At 41.4% G+C, this 27,163-nt stretch overlaps 4 protein-coding genes across 7 annotated transcripts in view; 3 read left to right on the top strand and 1 right to left on the bottom strand.

Annotated features, from left to right (window-relative positions):
* The window catches only part of LOC139620503 (adenylate cyclase type 6-like), a 31,255-nt gene extending 27,031 nt beyond the window's left edge, over positions 1 to 4,224 (top strand). For all 3 annotated transcript variants that reach the window (XM_071476116.1, XM_071476114.1, XM_071476115.1), the window contains 3 exons: positions 151 to 355; positions 553 to 677; positions 2,221 to 4,224. In XM_071476116.1, the coding sequence (XP_071332217.1) occupies positions 151 to 355; positions 553 to 677; positions 2,221 to 2,349 (459 nt within the window). In that variant the 3' untranslated portion in view covers positions 2,350 to 4,224. The remainder of the gene's footprint in view (positions 1 to 150; positions 356 to 552; positions 678 to 2,220) is intronic.
* Positions 4,225 to 5,913: 1,689 nt separating this feature from the next.
* galnt6 (UDP-N-acetyl-alpha-D-galactosamine:polypeptide N-acetylgalactosaminyltransferase 6 (GalNAc-T6)) lies at positions 5,914 to 14,372 on the top strand. Of its 2 annotated transcripts, XM_071476119.1 has the most exons (12): positions 6,046 to 6,173; positions 7,070 to 7,146; positions 7,466 to 7,974; positions 8,539 to 8,711; positions 11,312 to 11,461; positions 12,028 to 12,262; positions 12,353 to 12,470; positions 12,578 to 12,778; positions 12,901 to 13,032; positions 13,137 to 13,238; positions 13,317 to 13,475; positions 13,798 to 14,372. In XM_071476119.1, exons 3-12 carry the CDS (start codon positions 7,493 to 7,495, stop codon positions 13,909 to 13,911), a joined length of 1,866 nt encoding a protein of 621 aa, XP_071332220.1. In that variant the 5' UTR covers positions 6,046 to 6,173; positions 7,070 to 7,146; positions 7,466 to 7,492; the 3' UTR covers positions 13,912 to 14,372. The 2 variants fall into 2 exon arrangements, with proteins under 2 accessions (XP_071332218.1, XP_071332220.1); XM_071476117.1 differs by lacking the exon at positions 7,070 to 7,146 and having other exon boundaries at positions 5,914 to 6,173.
* A 769-nt stretch (positions 14,373 to 15,141) lies between these two features.
* On the top strand, positions 15,142 to 19,106 carry LOC139620506 (glucose-6-phosphate 1-dehydrogenase-like). The gene is made up of 12 exons (XM_071476121.1): positions 15,142 to 15,315; positions 16,066 to 16,103; positions 16,241 to 16,349; positions 16,435 to 16,652; positions 16,735 to 16,893; positions 16,983 to 17,108; positions 17,201 to 17,294; positions 17,395 to 17,581; positions 17,731 to 17,966; positions 18,399 to 18,475; positions 18,588 to 18,680; positions 18,775 to 19,106. The coding sequence occupies exons 1-12, from the start codon at positions 15,157 to 15,159 to the stop codon at positions 18,863 to 18,865; spliced, it is 1,587 nt and encodes a 528-aa protein (XP_071332222.1). The 5' UTR covers positions 15,142 to 15,156; the 3' UTR covers positions 18,866 to 19,106.
* Positions 19,107 to 19,969: 863 nt separating this feature from the next.
* Positions 19,970 to 27,103, bottom strand: LOC139620505 (ceramide kinase). The gene is made up of 13 exons (XM_071476120.1): positions 26,728 to 27,103; positions 25,377 to 25,472; positions 25,006 to 25,143; positions 24,713 to 24,841; positions 24,433 to 24,496; positions 24,187 to 24,332; positions 24,021 to 24,095; positions 23,738 to 23,890; positions 23,368 to 23,473; positions 22,450 to 22,553; positions 20,983 to 21,179; positions 20,581 to 20,897; positions 19,970 to 20,461 (listed from the first exon to the last, which is right to left on the bottom strand). Exons 1-13 carry the CDS (start codon positions 26,849 to 26,851, stop codon positions 20,347 to 20,349), a joined length of 1,764 nt encoding a protein of 587 aa, XP_071332221.1. The 5' UTR covers positions 26,852 to 27,103; the 3' UTR covers positions 19,970 to 20,346.
* Positions 27,104 to 27,163: the final 60 nt, after the last annotated feature.

The following is a 27,163-nucleotide window of genomic DNA, read 5'->3' on the forward strand; positions in this document are numbered from 1 at the left end:
TTAGATATTTGTTTTATGCTGCATACAGTCACCATTTTCCTGGTTGTCTGTGTTGTTCTGTCACTTAGCATGTTGTTGACCTGTAGCTGAAGTGCTGATTTTGTTTGCCTCATTTCCTCTTCTTATACATGGTCGATCGCTTGTCTCTAGATCATTAGTGAGGAGAGGTTCCGTCAGCTGGAGAAAATCAAAACCATAGGCTCCACCTACATGGCAGCCTCCGGCCTCAACGATTCTACCTATGATAAAGAAGGTCGCTCACACATCCTAGCCTTGGCTGACTATGCCATGAGGCTCAGAGAGCAGATGAAATACATCAACGAGCACTCCTTCAACAACTTCCAGATGAAGATAGGTAAGCCTGGAAGGTAGCGGAGATTGGTCTTGAAACATTATCTGATAAATCTTCTATGGATTGGCATTTCTTAAAAAAAAATCCTTTTCCCAGTCAAATGAGATCTACAGTAATCTACGTCCTTAGAAATAGCATTGTAACTTAGTCAAAATGGTGTAACTGATATGATGTAACATAGCAAGGTGATTTGTTCTCAGGACTAAACATGGGGCCTGTGGTGGCAGGGGTGATTGGAGCCAGGAAACCCCAGTATGATATATGGGGGAACACAGTAAATGTGGCCAGCCGGATGGACAGCACAGGAGTACCAGACTACATCCAGGTACTGCACGTCATGGACTTCACAAGAAGCATTTCACAGTTTTAATTATTGTTAAGTAAATTAGCCCGTGTGGAATACCAGTCTAGTTACTAATGACATTAGTCATTGCGACATTGTAAGTATTCAGACATGAGAGTGCGTGTCATGTGCGTTCAGTCATACCAAAGTCTGCACTACATCTTTATGTCCACACCACAGATGATTATGACTACAAAGCACATATGTTGAAAGTATTGTTTGTGGTATCTGAAAGACACAAGGTCATTTGTCTGTAGCAGATACCAATGCTACAGATACAATCAGTGCACAGTCCTTCAGTTTAAGGATTTAAGATCAGACATCTGGTCTGCAGAAGTGCCCTTGAGCAAAAAATGCCTGTCAGCACTGGACATGCTGTTCTCAAGCATAAATGGTACTCTAATGTCCCTCTGGAGGAGGGCAGACGGCTAAATTTGAATTCCATGCAGAGGCCATGCAACTACCACAGGATTATCATCTTCAGTAGGAAAATCTTAACCACAGTGTTCCTCAGAGAACGAGTGTCAGTTAAGGACAAAGGTCCTACGACAAAAGTCTTATTCAACAATGTATTTATAGATGTGTAGGAGATGGTAGCACACATTTTGAAATATGTGACTTACACCAGTCTAGCTAAGTGCCCCAGTAAGATTTTCTGGCCCCAAATCAAATTCATAAATTGGCTTCTTTAAAGGTTACAGTCAGAACTATTCTGCCATCTGGTGTACAGTATGAGTTACTGCAGGTCAAAATGTCATTTTCAATACATAGCATATAAACAGTGAGGCTGCAACTAATGATTATTTCCACTGTCAGCTCTGTCAGTCAATATCTGTCTTTTTTTTTTTTTATTCATTCATTAATATGTAGTCTTTGAAAAGCAAATGGAGAAAAATACCCATCAAACATCTGTCGACCGACATTACAAAACAAAAGATGTTAATAATTAATCAATTCTTAAAATGGTCAATATAATGATTTAGATTGACTAGTTGATAAATTGATTATTTGTTTCTAATAATATTTTGATGTATTGGGTAGTCAATGTCAAAAACAGTGAAAAATGAGCATAAATTCTCCACAGTCTGAAGAGCAATCTTGAAATAGCACATTGTGTCTGATAGTACGTGATGGACTAATAGTCCAAAATCAAAAGTTAACAGAGAAAAGCAACAAGTCCTTACATTTGAAAAGCTCGAACTAGTGAATGTTTAACATTGGTGCTTGATAAATAACTAAAACTGATAATCAAAATTGCTGTGGAGTAATTTTCTGTCCATTGACTGTATAACTATTTGATTCAGTGAGAACAGATAAGTACTCAACATCTATATTGCTCTAATTTTACATGAAATGCACCGCTCTAATATTAATATTAACTGCTACAATATTCTATCTTTTATGTTGTCCCTCCATCATTGTGGTTTTGAGTGATTATTCAACATGATAGTGACTGATAGTGTTTCTCCTGGGCTGGGTTGAGTGTCTCACATCTTGGGTGTCAAATGTCTGTGTCCTCTCTTAGGTGACCACAGACTTGTACCACGTGCTGGTCAATAACGGATACCAGCTGGACTGTCGAGGTGTTGTCAAGGTGAAGGGGAAGGGGGAGATGACCACTTACTTCCTCACCAGCGGTCCCCTGGGCAGTTAACGACAGCGGCCGACCACAGAGTGACTCCCACTGCGCTGACAGGACAGAGACTAGCAGAGAGACTGAGTGGTCAGCCTGGCGATGAGCACTGAAGCACGGTGCGAACGCACTGGGGACAGGAGACGGCCGACGGAGACGAGCTCGGCCTGTCTGTTTGTTGTCACGTAATCAGATGCACACAAGTAGGATGTTGTTCATGTTTGAACGCTTTTCTCCCAAGCTGCTCGAGAGATCACGAAGCCCAATTGCCTTAGGACGGAAGTGGCTATGCTTGTGTTTATGAGCAATAGTATTTCATCTGGAGTCATTATTTATTTTGTGTGGATGGATTTTTTGTGATGACCTTGTACAAAAAAACTAAATATATACATATACAAAAACAAAACTATGTTACTAGAAAATATGCAAGGACAACATGAAGGATGACAATGACCAAAGAACAAATGTTTGATATGAAACACACACTAACGATTCTGTTCAGAAATACAAGTAATTTATTCATCTTTTGACAGCAAAGGCCACGGTAACGTCACTGTCACTGATAGGGACAAACTTTTTTCTTTTTTTTTTTTTTTGCTGTGGATTTATTCATGAAAGATCACACGCACACACATAGGCAGATTAAAAAAAACACTCACAGCAAACTTTCTTGGACTGTGTTTCTTATCAGGGCCTTCTTTGTTTCTTCCAGCCTGTGATTAGCCACAGTCTGGACGCAAAGCTGTTTGTGGTTCACTGAAATGTGCGATTGATTACTAGCTCCCTGCAATGTATTTTTGGTTCAAGCCAAAAAACAACAACTATGAAACAAATGAAGAACAGTTGCATTAGTATCACGGTACTGAAGAGAGATTGTCAAACTGCTATGAAACATTTTATATAAGAGTGTGTGCGAACAGTACGTATGCGTGTATGGGTGTGTGTTTGTGTGTGTGTGTGTGTGTGTGTGTGTGTGTGTGTGTGTGTGAACACACATAACTGAATGCTGATCTTTACCTATAAAGGGGCATACTGTAACTTTTCACTGTGAGGTTTTTATGATACTGTATGACAATGCTTTCTTGCCAAACTGGTTGCTGCAAGGCATGTTTTATATTATTTCGGAGTTGTGTGTCCATTCCTGATTTCTTTTGTCAAAATGATCATTTGAAGAGAAATATGTCTACGTCTTTTACTGGACTGTGATTTTTGACTGATTTCATTCCAACCCAAATAAGAAAAAGCTTACAGAGCGTATATATTTTGGATTGTGTTAGAACGTTTGAACGTGAACCAGTGACCTGACAACTTCAGGATCAACTGTATGCAGCAATTCTCCATCTGTTCACAAGTATTGCCTTGAGATTATGCAGTTCTGAGGTCCACCTACTCAATGGACCAAGATTCACAACTTTACACTACAGTATTTGACACTAGGTGGTTGTATTTGGCACAGGGAGGCTTGTAACCCCCAAAATTAGTTGGTCAAAACAATAATCATATGAATGTAATGTAATAAATATTTTTGCCCACAATGAAACTACTACTGAAGAAAACCACTCTTTACATTGCCTTTGGTACTGAAGAAGGAGTTCAATCATTGTATTAGAAGCTAAATCAATTAGACTTCATGTTTGCTGTAAAGTTAAAGAGTATTTCACATTTAGACAAGCTTTACTTCCGGTGTTGATATGCTCACTTTTGTTTCTGAGCCTAAAAATGTTGCCTTTATGGGCTGCAAAAAAGATTCTCATTTCTGCTTGTCTCTCTCTGTCCTTAAAAATGAAAGGGTCATCAAGACACTGTTGTTTTTTCCTTTTTAAAAGTGACAGTGTTGATGATTTGATTCATTTCCCCTTGGATAAGAAGTTAATAAATGGCTGTTTTTGCATTGACTGTGTTTGTTTTGTTTGTTGTTTTCAGTGGATTCCCGTAGAGCTCTACATTAAAGACCATAGTAAAGTTCATATCAAAAACAGAGAACTAGGGGCAAAATTTACTGTACCTCCAATTGTAAAACATGTTAAAACATATTTATGAAACATATTTTTTTAGATAAGTGAATATTTACAGACACCAACACACTGGACTGAAATTCAAGAGCAGATTAATTCTCTTTCTTTCAGAGTTTACTTGACAACACAGCTTTAGCTTGCTTCATGGTGTTGTTTTAGTTTGGCTTTAATTTAGATCTCAAGTCAATCAGCAGCCTGCAATCAAGATTTCTCCCTGTTACAGTAACCTGAGAGACGTCTCCTTCTCTTTCTCTGAATAAGTCAGTCTACAGTTTCAAGAGGGTGATACAGGAGAGAGTATTTAATTGCTTGCACATGAATAATGGATTTCTGTTGAGGTAATGGCAATGTTCACTTACAGCACTCTATGCTGAACATTAATTAAGAGACATAAATTCCTCCTAATCCCTGATGAAAAAGCACTAATGTTACTATAATAGGCTCCTGATACAGGAACCTGTAATGTGTCTGTAATATGCATCAGTACACTCGTGTTTTACATTGTACATTTTTTAAGCCACATTGTTGGAGGGCAAAAGTCCTGGACGGGGCCAGAGACAAGTTTGAACCTCTTTTCCAACACCTTATCTTCCAACACAAGTGCACTCCCAATAGAAGACCAAAAAGTTCACTGGAGAAGGTCAGAGGTCAGTGCAATAGAGTTTACTCTTCAAATCAAGAGTCAAACTGAAAACACAATGTAGAAACCACATCTTAGATACCAGTTCTCTTGGTGGTTGATGCACCCCTTTTTCCAAAAAAAAAACCCCATCCTTTCCTGGAATATGATGATGTCAGGTGTGCCCCTGGCAGTGTGCTGGTGGGCGAGTATGCCCCCCACCTTGTTATCCAGTCATTTCTAATGGTAGTGAAAAAAATACCTGCTTCTCCTGTTTTCTGACACCATTATATTCAGGAGTCCCTAGACTCTATTTTTTTTTAAAAAGAAAAGAACTTTATTCCAACCAGGTTATATGTTGTCAAACTTCTAATCATAATCAACATGTGAAATGCTTTGGTTCAGGATTTGAGATATTTGTATCACAAGTTATATAGTAAATCACACAACTCATTGCTATATAGCTACTCTTGTCATTCACAGACATACCCACAAATATATACATATACACATTAAGAGGACGAATAAAGTATTCCTCTGTGTGTGTGTGTGTGTGTGTGTGTGTGTACTTGTACTTGCTACAAAGTAAGAACCAAAAAAAGTATTTTACTAACAGAGTGAGGACATTTTGGGAAAGTGAGGACATTTTGGCCGGTCCTCACTTTTTGAGACACCTTCAAATCACATTTTGAGGGTTAAGACTTGGTTTTAGAGTTATGGTTAGAATTAGGTTTAGGTTAAGGTTAGGGTCAGGGTTAGGGATAGGCACTCAGTTGTGATGGTTAAGGTTAGGGTAAGGGGCCAGGTAATGCATTATGTAAATGAGTGTCCTCACAAAGATAGAAGTACAAGTAAGAGTGTGTGTGTGTGTGTGACGTACAGTGTCATTTTTCCGCATTTGGCACACTGTGTGATTTTTCTGCACAGGAACTGTGTCGCCTTGAACGTGCCGCATGAGAAGAACTCATTTGAAGTCGTGTGCGCCGCCAGTAGGGGACTCTAATCATTTCAACAAATGGCACCTGTTCACCTCAGAGGAACAGTCGGGAGGCCACGGAGGCGGTGTGTCCTGGTCCGCACAAAACTGCAGTGTGACAGCTTCACGGAACTTGGAAAACCCGCGGAGTGCTTGTTTGGCAACTTTCCAAACAATTAAAGGCATATCACGTCAACCGGAAAATTTGTGGCCGACAGCCGCTCGACAGTTTTCGGTAAGTGGCAGCATTTCGAGGAGGCTCAAACACATGAATGTTCATCTCTCTCTGTCGCAAGTCAGTGTTACTTTTGACACTTTAAAGTCTACTTCGTCTTATCTTTGTCTATTATGTGATATTTTTTTTTTAGAACTAAGGCGTGACTTGTGCGTATGATGTGAATTGAATTGAATGGCTCAACATAAACTGAATGAAAGCAGGATATTTGCAATCGACTCTTCCTCTTTCATTTGACACTGCTCAGAATCATTTAACCGCACTTTGTCTACTTTTGCTTCACGTTCCTCAAGCTGTAGAGAAAAGTGTGTGTTTATTTGTGAAATGATGATCCTGAAAAACATAATTATCCTGAAATACTAGAAGTTGGCCTGATGGGACATAATGTTATTCTAGCAGTCAATCCAGATTTATGTGTCCATACAGTATTGGCAATTGTGTGACTGAATATTTATGTGTGACTGAATATTTTTGCTTCCACTACCTCCTTTGTTGGAGCTGTGATGACAGCAAACTGGACTGACTGGTTGCCTGTCAGACACAACTGTGGATTGTTCCCCTTTTCTGGAACACCAAAACAGTGCCCTCTTGAATCACTTATGAGGGAGGCTGGCTTGAGAATGGTGTAAATTAATTATGACCAAGTAAGAGTGTGTGTCTAACTGAACGGTGATCACCTAAGATCATGCAGATGTCCCACATTACAATGATATCCTGTTTCACGTAGCAGGAAACGACCTGTTATTGTGCCATGGCAGGTTGAACCTATGGTCCAGTCATGCTCCACGTAGCAAACTCGTACTACTTCCTGTATTGGATGACAGCTGAGGTGTCTTTGGAGCAGGTGTCTTAGCAGGGCGTTTTGCGTCACTTATTAACTGGCATGGGAGTTGCAGGGTTTAGCCAGCAGTGTTGCAGCCCATCTGCAGCCACGTGGGTCCTGGAGGACTGTGTCCGGAGCAGGTGAATTCAGGTGTGTACAGAGAGGTGTGGTGTGTTTGTTCACTCACTCCTCTCCCTGTTCTCTCCACCTGCCCTGTGGGACTGTTTCCTGAAGAGGCAGGGAGAGGGAGGGGCAAGGTTGGCTAGATTACCTGCTGCTATGACAGTTGCACAGGCACACAAACCGGTTTAAGATATTTTTTCTTGCTTGTCGTCTTTTTTACTCCAGGAGTAAATTCCTGAATGTATAACAAGTACAGACTGGGATTTTGATTTTTACAGAGCTTAACCTACAGGTAACGTTCATTTAACAGACAGTTTCTGGGGAATTTCTTTTTTTTTTTTAACAGCTTTGGGAGCAACACCCTTTCTGAAACATGAGGCTGTTTCTACGCCGGCGCATGTCTCCTCTTAAACTGGTGCTCCTTGGGGGGACTCTGTTCATGGTGATCCTAGTGGTTCTCCACAGGGATGTTGGCTCTTCGCCTGCTGGGGATCCCTGGTTTCAGGAGCTGGTGGACAAGAAGGACAAGGTGATAGTCATGGTCCGAAAGGCTGTCAATAACATTGGCTTCCAGATCGGAGCTCCGGAGCCACCACCAGTACAGGTGCAGCCCACCCAGGATGTCAACTGCCCCACCGGCTTCTACACGCAGGCTGAACTCAAGCCTCACCTGGAGAGACCACCACAGGACCCCAGCAGCCCCGGGGCTGGTGGGACAGCATTTCAAAAAAAACAAATGACCCCGGACGAGGAGAAGGAGAAGGAGGAAGGCATGACACGTCACTGTTTCAACCAGTTTGCCAGCGACCGTATCTCACTCAGCCGTAGTCTTGGGGATGACACAAGGCCTCCAGAGTAAGAGCGTGTTCTCTAATGTTCAGAATTATCTGAGATAGTTTGGACTAATCACTGTTTTACCAACATGTTTGCTGACATGTACAGAGTAGGTCAGATAATACCCTGCATCTTGGTCGGAGGGGTAAATTATTTACATGCATTTTCATATTAAGCTCACCATTATCCTGGAAAACCACAAACACTGAGTATAGTGTAGCATCATGCACATGTCAGGATCAGGTTGCTGTAAACACTTTCACTCACTGTAAATGTTCATCAATGCAAACATGTCACAGGCGTTATACGCCTTGAGCTATGTCTTTAGAGGTTAGAGGTTTCAAATGGCTTTAAAATGAGCTGTTTATGACTGTTTGCACTGAGCATTGCATCAATTGCATTGGGCTATTTGAACAGACCTTGAATGTCTACTGACAATGGTCTATTATACAAGGCTCTGCAAGACCTTCTGTGACTTACATTTCATCTGATATGGCACTCTCTCTTGCACACACTCTACTCTCATGCTGTTGCGTTTTCTCTCCCTGTCTCTCTTTGTATCTTGATGTGGCTCACCTTGCTCAGGTGTGTGGAGAGGAAGTTTCGTCGCTGTCCTCCTCTGCCCACCACCAGTGTCATTATAGTCTTCCACAATGAGGCTTGGTCCACCCTCCTCAGGACAGTCTACAGTGTTCTGCACACATCTCCTGCTATCATGCTCAAAGAGATCATCTTGGTTGATGATGCCAGCACTGCAGGTACATACTAAAATATACTTGAAGATTCACTGACAGCAGAACATAAAACACCTTATTCAGGAGCTGGGTGACAGCGAGAGGGGCTTGGAGTTCAGTTTTATGATTATGTTCTTTCTTATTTCAGCTCTTATTTTGGCACATAAATGAGGAAGAAACTCTTAGGCTCAGTCATTCTGCTAACAGGAGTCCTGCTGGGTGCTGTGAAGTTAAAGTTTCAGTTAAATGAATGTAAATAAGACAAGCAGAGTAGGTAGAGAACTACCAGTGATGCATTCCAGAAAAGAAAAACCTGCAGAGAATAGCAGAAAGGTCCAGGTAATTCATTCATGATATTCCATTTGACATAAACATGTAACTTTATTGTACCATAAGCCTGTGAATATTCTCATTTGTCCAGGTCATAGTATCTCAAAGGAGTTTTAAATCGAAAACAACTTGACTTGGTTATTTGTCTAGGAAGACATTTCACCTCTCATCCAAGAGGCTTCATCAGTTCTTTCTCGCACCTGACCCGGCTGGGACCCAGCCCTAGACAAATAACCAAGTCCAGTTGCTTTCGATTTAAAACTCCTTAGAGATTTATTGTACCAACAATATTGAAAATGTATTTAATGCTGGTTGGAAAATTCATTCCTCATATAGTACTGACAGTTGCACTGACTGTAAATGTGGCATGCTTTATAGTAGAGTTAGACCATCGAGGGACATTTTTAAACAACACAAAAGAAAAGCTTCAGGTAGCTCATGTGGGTTATTTTTGAAATATGATATAGGCAGAATACAGCTTAGAGCATAGACTGAGAGAAAATAAGTTATAAGTAATTTATTAATTAAACTGACCTTCAGAGTTTTTAGGGCAGCGTTCCAGTCACAGTTAGGCGTTAGCTTTGATAAGATAGCATAGAAGGGTGTGAGCTCAGGATTTTTCACAGCATGCACACACACATTAGCAGTCAGGTGTGGTTTTGTAAATAGAGACTTCTGTTTGACAACAGTGTCATAAAGAAGAAAGTTACAATACAGTAAATTGCTAAAATGTTTTACTTTTACGTTGGCAAGAAAAAGTAAGTGAAGCCTCTGGAATTACCTGTATTTATTTATAAATGTATCTTAAACTTAAATCTTCATCAAAATTACAAAAATGAACAAACACAATCTGTTTTAACTAATAACACACAAATTATTAGATTGTTTTTGTTGATATTGAAAACATAATTCATCATGGTTTGGAGCTACTTTTCTCCCTCAACTGGACAGCTTGCCATCATCAGGAATCCTACAGGATAATGTCAGGGTGTCTGTCCACCAACTGAAGCTCAGTAAAAGCTGTGTAATGCAGCAGGACAATGAGTAAATCCACTACAGGATGGCTTCAAAAAAAAGAAAATTAAGAGCAGACCTTAACCCAATTGAGATGCTAAGATATTACCTCAAGAGAGCTGTACACACCAGGTGTCCGAAGAATATGGCGGAGCTGAAGCAAGTCTGTAAGGAAGAATGGTCCCCACTGAACGTTGTGCAGGTCTGATCCGCAGCTATCAGAAGCTCGGTTGAGGTCATTACTGTCAGGTTCAACCAGTCCAAGGGTTCACTTACTTTTTCTACCACCACTGGGATGTCTAATGGGTGGGATTAATAAAGACATGAAAGGTTATCATTGTTTGGGTGGTATAAACTTAAGCACTGTATTCTTGACTTATATGAAGAGCAGATCACATTTTATGACCAATTCATGAAGAAAACCAAGTAATTCCAAAGAGTTTAAATGCTTTTTCTTGCCACTGTAGATGGATAAAAGATGTGTTCTTGTCAGCCTTTATAGCCCACTGTTATTCACAATTCAAGCCAGGGATACTGGAGGATTTCAAGCCATACTAGCTAATATTCTAGGTGTCACATCATGTCAGTTCTTAAACCAAATGTAGAAAAAAAGTTCAATTGCAATAGATACTTAAACTAATGTCTTCATTTATCAGTTCTATTTCTATTTACAAGCTGTTCCTTTAATATCTCAAATAACAGCTGACACTAGCCTGACCCTGCCGAGAAACGCAGGTGTTAAAATGACAATGCTACACGTATCGTCAGTATTTGTAATGTTCGAAGGCCTGTTGTCTGAGTTTGTCAGTTAGATTTGACCTAAGCTAACATGCCATTACCCTCAGCTGTATTTAGAGGTTTCCTCCTGTACCCAAGCTTCTCCTTTTTGTCATAACATTTATGACACATGGTTGTTCACTCAGACTGAAACGTTGAGACATGCGGTGTGCATTGTGGTCATGAATGCTTTTTGAAGGGAAGTGTGACCCATTTTTACCAGCAGTGTTTCTACTTCAGTGCCTTTTATTCTGGTAATGTCTCTCACATGTAAATATGTCTGTTGCACCTCTGACCAAAGCCAGCCTCACTGTTTGTTGAGGTACTAAGTGTGCTCTGTTGCATCTGTAACCAGAGTATACCATGAGTATAGCAAGGTTCTCACCTCTACTACTCATTGAAGCCACTGGAGCTCAAGTAAGCTAACATTTTCAGCTGGAAAGCTCTTGTTTTAAATGAAGAGAAGTTGAGACAGACATGGTGATTTAGTTTCATCTGTGCAGAGCACCTGAAGACCCAACTGGAGGTGTTTGTGCATCAGCTGAAGATTGTCCGCGTAGTGAGGCAGCTGGAAAGGAAGGGCCTCATCACAGCCAGACTGCTGGGGGCCAGCATTGCTCAGGGTGAAATTCTCACCTTTCTCGACGCACACTGTGAGAAAATACACATGCACACACACGCACACACACACACACACACACACACACACATACTTGTACTTCTATCTTTGTGAGGACACTCATTTACATAATGCATTCCCTAGCCCCTTACCCTAACCTTAACCATCACAACTGAGTGCCTAACCCTAACCCTAACCGTAACCTAAACCTAATTCTAACCATAACTGTGAAACCAAGTCTTAACCCTCAAAATGTGATTTGAAGGTGTCTCAAAAAGTGAGGACCGGCCAAAATGTCCTCACTTTCCCAAAATGTCCTCACTCTGTTAGTAAAATACTTTTTTTGGTCCTTACTATGTAGCAGGTACAAGTGTACACACACACACACACACACACACACACACACACACACACACACACAATAATTGTCACTTTGGACAAAAAACATCTGCTTAATGTAATACCAGCATTCTCATGAAGCCAAGCTATGCCACAGAAACATCTACACCTGATACTGATTGTTGGCAGTAACTTAATTTTTCTCTGAGGGAGGTTAAGAAGGAACTATGTAGTGATCTCTGCCTTTCCTCTCCTGTATAGGTGAGTGTTTCCATGGTTGGCTAGAGCCCCTGTTGGCACGCATTGTTGAAGAGCCCACTGCTGTGGTTAGTCCAGAGATCACCACCATTGACCTCAACACCTTTCATTTCAACAAGCCTGTGTCCACCAACCGCGCTTTCAACAGAGGTAACTTTGACTGGAGCTTGACTTTTGGTTGGGAGGCGATTCCTGAGGATGCAAAGAAGCTGCGCAAGGATGAAACCTACCCTGTGAAGTAAGTAGGGTTGATTGTATTGGTATAACTTAGAGCACCCTAAATGATTTAAGTGCCTAAAGCTTTTGTACCTTCCTGTGAAATTTTCAGAACACCTACTTTTGCTGGAGGTCTCTTCTCGATCTCAAAGAAGTACTTTGAACACATTGGAACATATGATGACAAGATGGAGATCTGGGGTGGTGAAAATGTGGAGATGTCATTCAGGGTCAGTCTTTATCTATACTCCCACAGTTGCACATATTACTTGGTAAGTGTCTCGCTTATTATCAAGTTACAGTCTGAATTGCTGCCTGTGTCAAATATGATTCACAGGTATGGCAGTGTGGGGGTCAGCTAGAAATCATCCCTTGTTCTGTGGTGGGCCATGTCTTCCGCACCAAGAGTCCCCATACCTTCCCCAAAGGCACAGAGGTCATCACTCGCAACCAGGTGCGCCTGGCTGAGGTCTGGATGGATGACTACAAGAACATCTACTACCGCCGCAACAAGAATGCTGCGGTTATGGCCAGTGAGGTCAGTGTGACCTGCTGACAGTGTTCAGGTGTTAAATGCACATTGATACATTGTCATTTATCATCTTTCATGTCCCGCATTTTTGGCTAGAATTTATACTCCAACTTATTTCACTGTTACAGCATAAGTTTGGAGACATCTCTGATCGTTTGAAACTAAGAGAGAGGCTGCAGTGCAAGAACTTCACCTGGTACCTAGATAATGTCTACCCAGAGGCCTTTGTTCCAGACTTATCACCAGAAAAATTTGGAGCCGTAAGTCTTAGAGCCGTGCTTCCTTTTCAATGACATAGCACACCTCAAATGTTGATAAGCTGCATGTGTATCTTACTGTTATTGTGTGGGTGTGTTTTCACCAGATTAGAAATTCAGGATCTCAAACCTGTCTGGATGTTGGAGAGAACAACCAGGGAGGTAAACCTGTGATCATGTACCAGTGTCACAACATGGGAGGCAACCAGGTACAGGGGATTACACTTGTGAAATCAAGAGCTCTTTGGTGAATTTTGGGTCCCTAATTGAATGAATGTCTCCTCCAGTATTTTGAATACACAACTCATAAGGAGCTGCGTCATAACATTGGAAAGCAGCTGTGTCTTCATGCCATACCTCAGCCAGATACAATGAAGATTGAGCCATGCCAGCTGAAGGGAAGGGGCACCAGTGTGGCACCACAACAGGAGTGGGTTTTTACTGAGGTGAGGAATGCAAGTAATGGTCTTTTCCAGAATGTCTAACTATTCCTTTGACTACTGTAATCTGAATAAATGAGAGAGAGAGAGAGAGAGAGAGAGAGAGAGAGAGAGAGAGAGAGAGAGAGAGAGAGAGAGAGAGAGAGAGAGAGAGAGAGAGAGAGAGAGAGAGAGAGAGAGAGAGAGAGAGAGAGAGAGAGAGAGAGAGAGAGAGAGAGAGAGAGAGAGAGAGAGAGAGAATATATATATATATATATATATATATATATATATATATGGATTCTGCAATGATTCTTTTGATGATTTTGTCTCTGATGCTACTTTACAGGAAAATCTTCTGAAGAATCCCAACAGTGGGAAATGTTTACAGCTGAAAGCAGGCAAGATTCAAATGGACCACTGTAATGCTGCTGACATCTACCAGCACTGGTCTTTCAGCTGACCTCCCAGTATACCCATCAGGTGACCTCTGACACCTTGCGCCCCCTTCCTCAGACTCGGCTCTGAGGAGCCAACTCTACATCAATCCAGCAGGACTTCATGCTGTGGAACGTGGGGCATTTTGCCATACTGAGTGGAGAGATGAAGTAAAGACAGTCACATCTGTTGAAGATGCTCAGGTTGACCTTGTTTTAAATTTATTTATGATGGAAACTCAGGAAAGACATTTGAAGGTGGTTGGGGATATCAAGACAGAACATGGACATGAAGGAGTTGCAGCTTGTTCATGGGACTGTTGCTGTGAACTGCAATGATCTTAATTCAGTGAATTTACACTCCACTTGAAAAATCACTGTATAGTGACTTTTTTTGTAAAATGTGACAATATGGACGAGTCTTACTAAAGTGTAAGAGATGTCTGTTCTTTTTAAATAAAAATCCTACTTTGTTGTTTCAGATGAATGATTTGCATGATACATTTTTTTTTAATCATCATGATTTATCCATGGAGGTTAAACAGCGAAATATACCTGAGTTATAACAACAACTTTGATCTGTCCTGGTTATTTACTAATGCACGTCTACACTACTAATCTTATGTTAGTACTAGAATTTTCTTTTATGTTTTAGCCGAGTGATTTTCAGTAATGATTTACTTAGCATTTCCTGGAAGAATGATTCGCTCAGAGTCCTAGCTGTGGTGACTGATGCTACACATATTTAATTATTTGGATTTAGAGCCAGAGTAGCATCAGGTTGCCTGCATGGAAACACATTCATTTCTCATTTTATATGCTGTGAAAACTGTTATGCCAGAGGTTATGTACTGATAAGAACTATGTCTGCAACAAAGCCATAAGACTTTCTCAGCCACAGTTCATGTTTGCGCAACATTCATCCAAGGAGTGGTTTAGGAGTAAGGAACATTCCTTGCCTTGTTTCAGCCTTGTCTGAATAGACCTGAATTGTGAGCTGTGAATTGTGAAAAGTGAGACAGCAGGATTTCTTCCAGGCCAAACCTGATCTGATGGAATTTGCACAGGAGTACTATATATATCCAACCTGCTGGACTACAGGGGCTGGGGGGTAGAGGGTATATGCATTACAAAGCATGAAGTAGCAGTGACATTAGGATTTTTTTTCTTTGCAACAATAGGTGGCAGCATTAGCACATGAAGTATTTCTGCAAAGCAAGGATGACAATTGAAATTTCACCATACCGTGTGTGTTATGTAGGCATAGTGAAATGAGAGTGGCCTCAGTAGGGAGAGAGCAGATGGGCCAGAAGATGAGCAGTGAGCCTTTGACTCGCTCTGAGGTGTTTGGGCAGCTCAGGAAGGAACTCTATGGAGAGGAGCAGTCTACTCGTTCCAACACACACATATTTATTATCCTGGGAGCCTCCGTGAGTACAACCTTTGAACTTCTTACAACCTGGTATGGATATTCACTGTTTTCTTCAATTCTGAAATTTTAATGGACAGTTTAAAAAAGATCTGTAGAAATGTTCAGTCTGTTTCAGATGTTACAAAAACTGCCTGTTCACAAGTCTACAGGCTATTTTGAGGTTGATGCAGTTCGATAAACAATATTTCTAATCGCATTAAATTTCAAACTGAAAAAAAAAAAAAAAAAAACTTCAGAAGATAGTTTGAAGCTACAGGCCCAACAGAGGTGACACAACAGTTCACTGGGAAATATTGTGTTTGGTAATCAGAGAGTGCAAGCCAGGGAATGAGCATATGTTGCCTGAAATGTGCTGCATCTACTTTTTCCTTTGTAAAGCATTGAAAGAAGGGGATAATTTTGGACCACAAGCATTTTTTGTCTGACTGTTCTTGGCTTTTAAATCTGACACAAGTTCCAAAATCTAGTTGTTTTTATCTATTTGTTTTCTTTATTTTGTCAGTACCAGTTATCTATTTAAAAGTTACATGAAGTCTCAGACACAGCTCTGCAAGGAGGGTGTGTTCAAAGTCCCTCTGGTTGGCGTTGTCTCACATTACTCAACAAATCTACTTGTTCCACATCACTGCAACCACTTCTTTTTAAAGTTTGCTTACACTTTGGACTCTTCATTGATTCTTCACAGCCGCTGTGGTAATCAGTAGAGCTTCATGATCAGATCTCTTTTTCCTTCGTGTTCTTTGCACAGGGAGATCTTGCTAAAAAGAAGATCTATCCAACTTTATGGTGAGTAGAGACTTACTTCTCATACACCAGTCAAAGACAAGAGTTGTTTGGAAGTTGTTTGTCCACCCTGTGGTATGAAGAGTTTGACCCTTTGTCGGTGTTCTGTATCACTGCTTTTGACTCCTATCCTTCTTTAGGTGGTTATTCAGAGATGGCTTGCTCCCAGATGACACCTACTTTGTGGGTTTTGCCCGGTCTAACCTGACTGTGAAGGACATCAAGACAGCATGTCTGCCTTATATGAAGGTAATACATCTAGCACTCCCTGTTGGTTATCTGTGACAAGATCATTAATTGTGTAATCTGGAATCATTATTCAACATTTCTTCAGGTCGCTGATGAAGAGAGTGAATGTTTCTCAGCCTTCTTCAGTAAGAACTCCTACCTGAGCGGCAGGTATGACGACGGCAGCTCCTTCGACCAACTCAACGCCCATCTGTCGTCTCTCCCTGGAGGTGGCGATGCCAACCGACTCTTCTACTTGGCTCTGCCACCCACCGTCTACCATGATGTCAGCACAAACATCAGAACCCACTGCATGAGCCACACGTAAGTATCCTCCAGTCTGTTAAAAAACAGTGGTCATTCTGTTTAGATTGCATGGTTCTGACCAGCTATGTTTGTAAAACAGAGGCTGGAACAGGGTAATTGTTGAGAAGCCATTTGGTCGTGACCTCCAGAGCTCCCAGGAGCTGTCCGCCCACCTGTCCTCCCTGTTTACAGAGGACCAGATCTACCGCATAGACCACTACCTGGGGAAAGAGATGGTCCAGAACCTCATGGTGCTCAGGTAACAAGCTCCATACACACATTTTCAAGCACTTTACCACAGGTATAAACTTAAACATTGTCATATATGAGATATGCTCTCACTTCCAGGTTTGGAAATCGCATCTTTGGACCAATATGGAACAGGAACAGTGTGGCGTGTGTCGTTCTCACCTTTAAGGAACCTTTTGGCACTCAGGGCCGTGGAGGATACTTTGATGACTTTGGTATCATTCGGTGAGAGACAGTAGATTCAGTTAAATGTGGAAACACTGGATACACTGTCATTGTTATACTAGAGCCTGATTTTAGCCCTATCTCTCTAATAGAGATGTCATGCAAAACCATCTGCTCCAGATGCTCTGTTTGGTTGCGATGGAAAAACCTGCTTCCACCAACCCTGATGATGTGAGGGATGAAAAGGTAATACTGATGATTGGGTACCAGGAATTTGAGCATTTTTTTTTGTTTTCAATAACAAAGTCATCCATATGATCTTGTCATCCTGTGTTTTTTGCTGCAGGTGAAGGTATTGAAGTGCATAGCTCCCGTTGAAGTGTCAGATGTGGTGCTTGGCCAGTATGTGGGGGACCCTGAAGGTGAGGGCCAATCCAAGCTGGGCTACCTTGACGATCCCACCGTACCAAAAGGTTCCTGCACACCAACTTTTGCCACAGCAGTGCTCTACGTTCAGAACGAAAGATGGGATGGTGAGGCTAAACATCTCTCCTTCTTCATCACATTTCATTTTATAGTTCATTTTAATGGCAGCTCCTCCATCATATTTGTCATATTCGTTCTCCATGTCATATTTTTTCACCCTTCATGTCTGTCCTTGCACCATCCAACCATTCATTAGGGGTTCCTTTCATTCTGCGCTGTGGTAAAGCTCTGAATGAGCGGAAGGCAGAAGTGCGTCTGCAGTTCACTGACGTGCCAGGGGACATCTTTGGCGAGCGCTGTCAGAGGAACGAGCTGGTGGTGCGGGTGCAGCCAGATGAAGCTATTTACCTGAAGATGATGACCAAGAGGCCAGGGGTTTACTTCAGCCCAGAGGAGACTGAGCTGGACCTCACTTACAAAAGCAGATACAAGGTGCTACAGGTTCACTTGACTTGGTCTATCATTCAGGTCTTGAAATTGTGTATATATTTTTTCTCTGTCAGTGAAATACGTTCAAGAGTTTTCTTGAATAAACTTTATTTATTCAGTATCAACTGATGCTTAAAACAAGCTGATCACAGAATAGCATTTCGATGTTATATAATTCCGATCATGTCCAAATAAAGACCTGCCAAGTTTGCTACAAACACAATTACATGACAGATTAATGCAACGTTTGCATTGATGCTATGGTGCATTAATTATAATTCAACAGAGGCTTATATACAGGGTGAGCAAAAAACAGAAACATTTCACAGTATCTACCAACAGAAAGACTACCTCAGTGATGCTTAAAACACTGTAGATCATTCTACCTGAAATAAGCATGTGTGTAGTTTTTTAACAGCTGCCATCTTCCTCTAGAATGTGAAGCTCCCAGATGCTTACGAGAGACTGATACTAGATGTCTTCTGTGGAAATCAGATGCATTTTGTCCGCAGGTTGGTAAAACCATTTAGTTCATAGTTCATTGTCTTTGTGTTTTGTTTTTAGTTGTGTTTCATTCACTAATTAATTTTATTTTGACCTGAACTCTTCCTCTGTCTGTCGCAGTGATGAGTTGCGGGAGGCCTGGAGGATCTTCACCCACCTCCTTCACCAGATAGAAAAAGAGAAGACAATCCCCATACCTTACACATATGGAAGGTAAAATCAGTTTTATTGGACAGAAATAAATATATGACGCAAAGTAACTAAGTCTTTTTTTTTTTTTTTTGTCTTTCATTTGTTGTGTCCGCAGTCGTGGTCCAAACGAGGCAGATGATCTGATGAAAAGGGTGGGATTTCGCTATGAGGGAACATACAAGTGGGTGCAGCCCCACACAGCATGATGCCTTCTGTCACATGAACACACATACTCATGAACACGTGAACACCAACGTCACAAAGTTTACAGACAATAAGGTTTACTGCAATCACCTCTGTACCATGTTTGATTTTGATTTCTCTGTCTTTGAGCTTTGATTCCTAATCATACAAGAATGGATGTGGAAATAAACATAACTGTAGTAGCCTGATTTGAGTTTTCACCTGTAAATCTTAAATTTCTAAATAAATCATCATTCACTCTTCTGTCTGCACTTTTTTCTTGTTTTTAAACGTTGTCCACACCTAATACCTTGTCCTTAGGACATATTAGACTTGAAGAACAGTAAAATCTCCTACTTTACTGATTCTTGTTTGATCCTTGAATGTTAAGAATATAAGCTTGTTATGTGCAATCAGCAGCCCAGTGTTTACAGTCATCACTAAACCATGACACTGTGTATGATGCACATAAAGCAGCAACACTAAGTAGTGTTTACACTGGGAGGGCTTGTTGGTCTGGTTTGTAAGAACAGGTGACTCTCTTAATAACAGTCAGTCACAAAGGAGACACATTTAAATGTCCCGCTTCAGGTGAGAACAACTTCCAGGTAAGTGTTTTATGCTATAAGCTAAAACTGTGGATAAGTGTTAATAGCATTTTAAAGATGAATCGCTCACAACGTATGAATGAGTTTTCATTTTACAACTTCAATTTGCTTTTGAATTCAATTTCCTGCACCACACTGATGATGTTTCTTGCCGCCTATGTCTGTCTCTACCAGGTGCACAGCCTAGCTGGGAACACACACACATGCACACAAACACGCACTCAGACCAATAACAGATAACTCCATCCTGCCAGGATTTGGAGAGCCGTGGGAAGTGCAGCAAAGATGAACATTTGTTCAAACAACTTTTCCTCTGGAACTATTGCAGTTGTTCTTTTGTGTACTCTTCCATTTACTGTAGGTAATAATACAGTTATGGTGGTTTAGTTTTATTTTGAATGATACTAAAAAATAAAAAAAAGAGTTCCTACTTGTTTATGTCAAAAAAACGAGGTGCTGTTATTTCCAAGATAAATTGCACTGCTGAACTAATGCTGACAACAATAAAGAATAAAAGAGTCAGGTCAGTCTTTTTATTAAAATGTTTTTTGTCTTTTAACTCCTGTTGACATTTGCCATTATTTTATTCTCTGAAAACTCAAGTGAACATGAATAAAATGTACAGAACAAAAACTGCATACACACACTACACAGCAATGGATTAAATACGTTCTTTTGTGCAGAAAAAACCTGCACTACAGGTAAGTCTTTTATAGTGTTTTCAGGAGCAGTATTGAACGCACACACACATACACACAATGATTTAAGAATAAATAATCTTTTTTCATTATTGCATATATATATATATTAATATTGGAAACTCTTTGGCCATGACAGACTGCAGATCTGGAAATTCACAAATCAACCTTGTCTCGCTCTTTCTCTCTTGGGTGGGACTATTTGTGTAGGATGCATCTCCTTTCACACTTTTCACCTGTCTCACTGCAGTCGTGCATGGCTGTGCCGTCCTCGATGCCCCGGGCATACAGACGCACCAACTGGCCATGAATCCTAAGATGGGAGTTCAACGCAGTTAAAAAAAACTCAATTTAAAAAACAATTTAAAAATGATAACCACAGGATGATGACAGAATATAAGACTGCACAAAATACAACATGCATGGTTGTACCTGCAGAAGATCTCAGTGAAAGGCAGAATCTCTCCGTCACAGTTCCACACTGACACGGAGGGAGATTTGCTGCAGCACAGGCCACAAAGAAAAGGAGTCGCTGTTTTCTGCTTGTTTGTCATTTCTCGCCCTGTGGCCCTCTCTGCCAGGTGCTGTCGAGAGCTGCTCCTGCTTACAGTCTCCACGTACCCTCTCTCCTCTTCTTCTATCCCACCACTCTGCCCCACAACCTCTTCATATGCTTCCTCCTCTTTGCCAGAAGGGAGGGAGAAACGAACAGCCTTCACACGGTGGACCTCCACAAATGGCAGGTCAAACTAAGAAGAGCAGGTGTGAGAGATTGGGTCAAGCAGTTTTTAAACTTCCTCTTCCAGCTTTGTTTTAATGTGAAAGTGCCCATACCTGGTCCTGTGTGCTCGTGTGCCTATAGAGGAACTTGAGGAAGCCCAGCGGGTGAGTGTCCCACACCAGGATGAGGTCCCCTGTTCCGTCTGCCAGGTGGGCAGACGGAGAGAGGCCCAGAGGACTCCTTGGACACGAGCTGGACATACAGGTGAGAGACACACACCTGAACCTCCCCTCGACACTCACCCACTCACCTGGGGAGACAGAGATAAAGAGAGACGGTGATCCCTTCACCTACGGGACAGCCTTGATCATTCTTAAAGGTCCATCCTGCTGTTTGTGCATGTTTAAGCCCATCATGCATGTGAACCCTTTGGAATAATAATTGGTCGTTGTAGACAAACACAGTGTGCTTAACCTAATAACACACAAACAATTACAATCTTTTGCATTTAATTGAACACACCCATGAAACATGTGCTGGAGAACCTGAAACCTTAGATTTAATAACTGGTTCAAACCTCAAACAAATGTTTTCTATAGCAGCTGATCAGACCTGCACAATGTTCAGGATGAAGTTTGGACCATTATTCATAGAGAACTGCTTCAGCTCAGACATATTCTTAGGATGTCTGGGTTGAATGACTCTCTTCAGGTCATTTCACAGCATCTCTACTGAGCCAAGGTCTGGGCTCTGACTGGGCCACTCCAAGAGGTGGATTTTCTTTGTTTGAAGTCATTCTGTAGTAGATTTACTTTGATGTTAAGGGTCAGTTTCCTGCTGCATCACCCAGCTTCTACTGAGCTTCAGCAGGTGGACAGACACCCTGACATTATCCTGTAGGATTCCTTAATAAGCTTGGAAATCCATTATCTCCTCAATGACGGAAAGGTGTCCAGGCCATGAGGCAGCAAAGTAGGCCAAAATAATGATGCTTCCTCCACCATACTTCACCGTTGGGATGGTGTTTTCATGTTGGTATGCAGTGCCCTTTTTACTTATTTTTCGTCTTCACCGCTCACTATTTAAAGCAGACTATACTTGTTTGGACTGTTACTGATTGTGTTCTTTATCTTTTGGTTTATGTTAGCATTGCTGTGATTGTTGGTCAATGTTGCAGTGTTGTGTGGTTATGCAACTCAGACTACGAGTTGTTAACATACTGCAAACATACAGTAGGGCCTTCTGGCGAGCACTGTAAAGAAGTGCTTCCCTACCTGGGGGTTGGGGATGTCCCAAGGGGTGATGAGATGATTAATAGGATATGGCAGTAGAAAAATCATATTTCTGTTTTACTTATTCTAATCCCTGCTTCCTTTCTTGTGATGTGCTGGATAATGCCATCCCTTAAGCCCTCTATAAATAATTCAAATACAATAATTGTAGAAGGAAGAATGTCACTGTTGCAGATGTGCAGCCTGATGCGGAGTTCCATTTTAAGGGGTCACAAGCCAAAAAGGCTGTTAAATGAGCTAAAACATACAGAACACAAAACACAGGACTTCCATGTGTTATGTCATTACCTTCTGAGTCACTACTGAACTGGCTGAAGTGGGAGCTGTACAGGGATCCTGAATCTGAAGAGTGAGTGAAAAGTCTTTCTGTGCTTCTGGAGCACACACTGCACCTACACACACACACACACACACACACAAAACACAAAGAGTTTCACTCTACTTCAAGTTTGTGAAATAACAAGCTCCTCGCCCTTGAGACCCAGTCATGAGAGCATCATAAACTATTTGCTGACAGTTGCCTCTGACAAAGACCGAGGCATTGTACACTCTAACAAGAGACCAAGGCTCACCTTTCGTCTAGATCATGTTCCTCTTGCCATGGTTTCTACCCTTCTTAAGGTACACCCAACACCTGAGTCCCTGCTACAGGTGGTAGCAGTTACGCTGTCTCTCACTGTGAATTTGTGCTTGAATAATAAGGAGACTACGCTCAGGGACACTTTCTCTCTTTCCCATTAATCACCATTCATAATTTCTTGAAGCTTGTTTGTTACTATGGGCTACTACTTTTACTATAAAGGATGAGTCACTTGGGCAATAATTAAAGTCCCATTTGCCTTAAAAAAGACTGGGACTCATGGAGAGACATGACATAAAAACATAGCAAAGCTGGTAACTGTCATGTAACACTGAAAACTAAGGTAATGAAAAGTGATCCACAATTCATAATACAGGAAATATACGGACAAAAATCACATAGACGCAGAGAATACTAGGTGATTGACAAACAACATTATGAAAAAATGAAGTAGAATCTGAGTAGAATCTGACAGATAAACACTCCTACAAACCCAGACAGTGGTTGTTGGAAAGTGATAAAAGTGATAAAACACCCACATCACAAAATTTGTATGGAAGTAATATCTAGAGTAGAATCTGTTGTGTATACAGTCTTTATATGTGACTTCCTGTGAATAGTTTTACCCTGAGAGGCAGCGCGTTTTATCTCTAGGGCTGGAGAGCAACGGGTCCGCTGGTAGATACTGAACTATGCCTGCATAGCTTCTGTTGCTCAGGTACACCATTGTGCCTAGGCAAAGGAGAGCAAAAAAGAACATACTCAGGGGAATGTGGTTTTGTGACAAAAAAATGAAAGAAAAGAAAAAAAAAAGAAAAATGAAAAAAATGCACGCATCGCAATAAGTGCTTTCATCGTTATCATATTGATGTCAGTGACAGTTTCAGAATGACTTTCTAACTCAAAGCTAAAAATAAATACATATTTTTTTCCCAGCATCTAATATAATTCAGCACGTAGCCATTTCTGTTCTCTAAATGAATCATCAGCTCATACCTGAATAGTCATATCTGAGAGGTCCCATCCAGCGGTGCTTTTCACTCTCTGCCAGTACATCCCCATAGAAGCCATAGCCCACCAGAGACACGGAGTAGCGCACCAGAGTAGAGGCATGATGAACTGAACACACATCCAAAGGCTGAGAATCTCCTGCAAGGCATTGTGGGAAAGGATTAGCTCAAAGCTGACAAAATCGTATGGGTATTTTCATATGTTGATTTCTAAAATGAACAAATGATGATTAAAAGAATGTTCTATTTGAATGGAAATACTTCCTCACCAATGATAACGTGCAAAGCTGAAGTAACAGGGTCGATCACTCCCACTGTGGCATAACACACACAGTCTGTCGAACCTACAGTAGATATAATACAACAGGATGTGTGCATTGCAGCTCTAACCCAAACTCCGGCCACTTCATGAATTCTTAATAACCGTGTCATTACCTGCGGGAATGATGCCAATATGAAGTGGACAGGGCTGTAAAGTGACAGCAGGATCATTCTCACAAAGGCCTGCCTCTTGTTGAGTCCGCCCAATCAAACCATGAAGTATTTCACTGAACATGCCATCTCCACCCACACACACCACGCTGTTATAAACAAACACAAGAGTTTCTGTTACGAAAGCACCTCCCAGCGGGGTTAGCTGTTGTAATGCTGTCATACCACAGTGTTTAGACTAGCTCTTACCCGTCAAAGCCTGTCAGGTCTTTCTTCAGGAGGTGGTCTCTGGCCTGGTTTGCCCGCTCAGTCACTAAACAATACATGATTACATGCACACTGCAAATCCATTTCATCAATCATTTTTGAATTTAAGTAGGTCAGTGAAAGGCCATCTGTCAGACATAATCCTTCAACTAGAGGAGCATCAAGCATCCGCCCCATCAGTCTTTGCATCAGTAGCTAACTCAACTTTTCTCAAAACTGATAAAGAGACAAAGAAATGTTGCACAATTTTATATAATCTTACCGATTACATGAGAGCTGATTCCAGCCAGCTCAAACAGAGGGGCAACAAGAGAATGGTAGATCTTTCTTCCTTTCTTCTTTCCTCCAAAGGGGTTGATGAACACCAACAGCCTATGTGGGCGTAATGGACCTGAGAGACACATTTAAAACATTACAGGTTGTCGAGAGCAGCAAACCTGCAGACTGAGGGAGGATTTGAAAACAATAAATGATTAACAGTCATATCAAGACATATTTAGAGGACACTGGAGCTGTAATATCAGTCTAGTGTTTTGCCTTATTTTCCATCCTTACTGTGTGTTTTTAGAGCAGTCCTTAGGTGTTTTGTCCACTGGTCTCTGAGGACCCGACTAGGGCAGCTAAACTGGGTCCTGCCCAGTCTCCATAGCAACCCAGAAGAGCCCCCGCTGCTGCTGCGCTTCACATAGAAAACTAAGGGTGGATGATAGATAGATAAAACATAACCATGCTGTAAAACCACAATATCAGCTGCTGGAATGCTGATATATATTTGAATAATATGCTCTTGTTGGTAAATTATTTACATTCTCATCTCAGTATGGACAGCAAAAGACGTGCAGCGTTTCAGGCTGCGCTGTTATTTACTTAAGCATTGACAGTGACCTTGGGTTTGTGATACCCGAGAGTCTCCCAAGAGAACCCACCTGTGAAGTCTTTGTCTTGGTCCTCAACTGATTTCTGGGGAAGGATCTCCACCCGGCCTTCCTCCACTCCAACCACTTCTGCCACCGGTACTGAAACTTTAATCACACAGACAAACAAACAGTGAAAACTTCAGTGGACATGTTTCTGTACATACAAATAACAGACTATTTTAACCCCTGGGAAGACTTCTCACAACATGTATTTTTACCTGTGTAAAGCACAGGTGTGACTTAAGACATTAGTAATGGCTCTATCCGAATTAGCGGTTCTAATTCCAGGGCTCTCTTGTAGGACATTTCACGAAATACAGTCTGACATGTCAATAAGAAAAGCACAAGTTCAAATAATAAAGTTGTTGCAAAATTCAGTGAAGCTGCTTCAGTGTCAGGGTTCTGGTATTGTTCACTCTGGCTCACTGGGACACCTGATTATAACAGAGATTGTTAATGATATTAGTGACAACAGTTCTTTTCCTTGTATGACTGCCGTGAAGAAGGCCGTTTGTGTGTGTTTGCTCATTGACACACCTAAAGGGAGTGGAGCCACCGTCTTTATTATTAGCTACACAGGTGTAAGACAAGTCATGTCTGCCTTAAGAAAGCTCTGTTAATGACAGTTTTGGAGCCCAGGTTTTACCGTTATGCTGCCTGCACACGGGAGATTTGGATGATACAGCTTGTGTATAGTGTGTAACACATCACTTCCGTTTTTACTTTAACACCCCTTTCCACTTCATGTGTATGTATTGCTGTGTTGGCGACACAGACAGACAGCAAATGGACATTGGAGACATTTGGTGTCAGGAAAAATTGAGATTTAAAAGAAAACCCCTATATTTCAAGCTTGAGCCTTATGTGTGTGTGTGTGTGCGCGTGTGTGTGTGTGTGTGTGTGTGTGTCTGGCCTTTGTTTTCAGTAAACTCAGATCTCAGCAGGTTGTCTTTCGTGACAGTGCTGTTCAACTTGTTCTTCACGTTTTCTTCATGCAACTACAGCTTAATTAAAGCGCTCCCTCCCTGCGACAGTCAAAGACACGCATGCGAAGCGCAGCAAAGATGGCTTTGTTCGCGGATGCGCTCTCGTTTGTCATCGGTCCTGTTTACACCGGTTCCGTCATGTAGGAAACAAGTTGTGGCGTTTAACAAGTGCTGCGCACCAACAACACGTTTAATGGGCGCATTTATTCGTGATATTGACACTTTAAACAGGCATATAAGTTCACTAAGCGCAAGGACAATGGAAAGTATAAATACTGAGGATGTTTTTGCGTTTCCCTTATCCACGATCAAACTGTCTGAATGGATATTAGAGAGCGACTGATGTTATGCAGCTGGAGAACAGAGCCACCTACTTGTTTTCTTATCGCGATTCTTCTTATCTACCTCGGTCCAGTTGAAATGCCAGCCTGTCAGGACGGCCCGATATCTTTTACTCCCGATCCACAGACTAGACTCCAGCCTCAGGTCTGTCTCCATCTGTACTCTCAGCGACAACGTCTTCTCAGAAGAAAACTTTTATGGTCACATTTTTTTTTTTTTTTTTTTTTTTTTACACCATAACTTTTACATGCCTGAGGAGCAGCAGCAGGTTACCAAAACGATCTCAGCCCAGCAGTGTCCTTATCTGACATGGGGATGTTTTTAGCTTCCTCTGAATGAACCCGTAGGACTTTCTCTGAAGACACATTTAAGCCACTATTCCTGTGATTAGCACATGGGTGTTATTCTAAAGTATGTTTCCTCCACAGTCCCTCCCTGGCGACACCTGCTCGATTTGCATGTTGAACT

The sequence above is a fragment of the Trachinotus anak genome, unplaced genomic scaffold, assembly GCF_046630095.1.
Source record: "Trachinotus anak isolate AG129_WGS33_773 ecotype Australia unplaced genomic scaffold, CSIRO_AGI_Tana_v1 ptg000004l, whole genome shotgun sequence".
Classification (NCBI taxonomy): Eukaryota; Metazoa; Chordata; class Actinopteri; order Carangiformes; family Carangidae; genus Trachinotus; species Trachinotus anak.

What these genes read in the sequence shown, in the direction of transcription:
- galnt6 (XM_071476117.1), top strand. Translation starts at nt 7,493, where the DNA reads ATGAGGCTGTTTCTACGCCGGCGCATGTCTCCTCTTAAACTGGTGCTC. An exon ending in GATGACACAAGGCCTCCAGA is followed by an intron (nt 7,975 to 8,538) that starts GTAAGAGCGTGT and finishes CACCTTGCTCAG; the next exon opens with GTGTGTGGAGAGGAAGTTTC. An exon ending in TGATGATGCCAGCACTGCAG is followed by an intron (nt 8,712 to 11,311) that starts GTACATACTAAA and finishes TCATCTGTGCAG; the next exon opens with AGCACCTGAAGACCCAACTG.
- LOC139620506 (XM_071476121.1), top strand. Translation starts at nt 15,157, where the DNA reads ATGAGAGTGGCCTCAGTAGGGAGAGAGCAGATGGGCCAGAAGATGAGC. An exon ending in GATGACTTTGGTATCATTCG is followed by an intron (nt 17,109 to 17,200) that starts GTGAGAGACAGT and finishes TCTCTCTAATAG; the next exon opens with AGATGTCATGCAAAACCATC. An exon ending in TCAGAACGAAAGATGGGATG is followed by an intron (nt 17,582 to 17,730) that starts GTGAGGCTAAAC and finishes ACCATTCATTAG; the next exon opens with GGGTTCCTTTCATTCTGCGC.
- LOC139620505 (XM_071476120.1), bottom strand. Translation starts at nt 26,851, where the DNA reads ATGGAGACAGACCTGAGGCTGGAGTCTAGTCTGTGGATCGGGAGTAAA. An exon ending in GAATCGCGATAAGAAAACAA is followed by an intron (nt 25,473 to 26,727) that starts GTAGGTGGCTCT and finishes GTGTGATTAAAG; the next exon opens with TTTCAGTACCGGTGGCAGAA. An exon ending in TATTGGCATCATTCCCGCAG is followed by an intron (nt 24,096 to 24,186) that starts GTAATGACACGG and finishes TATCTACTGTAG; the next exon opens with GTTCGACAGACTGTGTGTGT.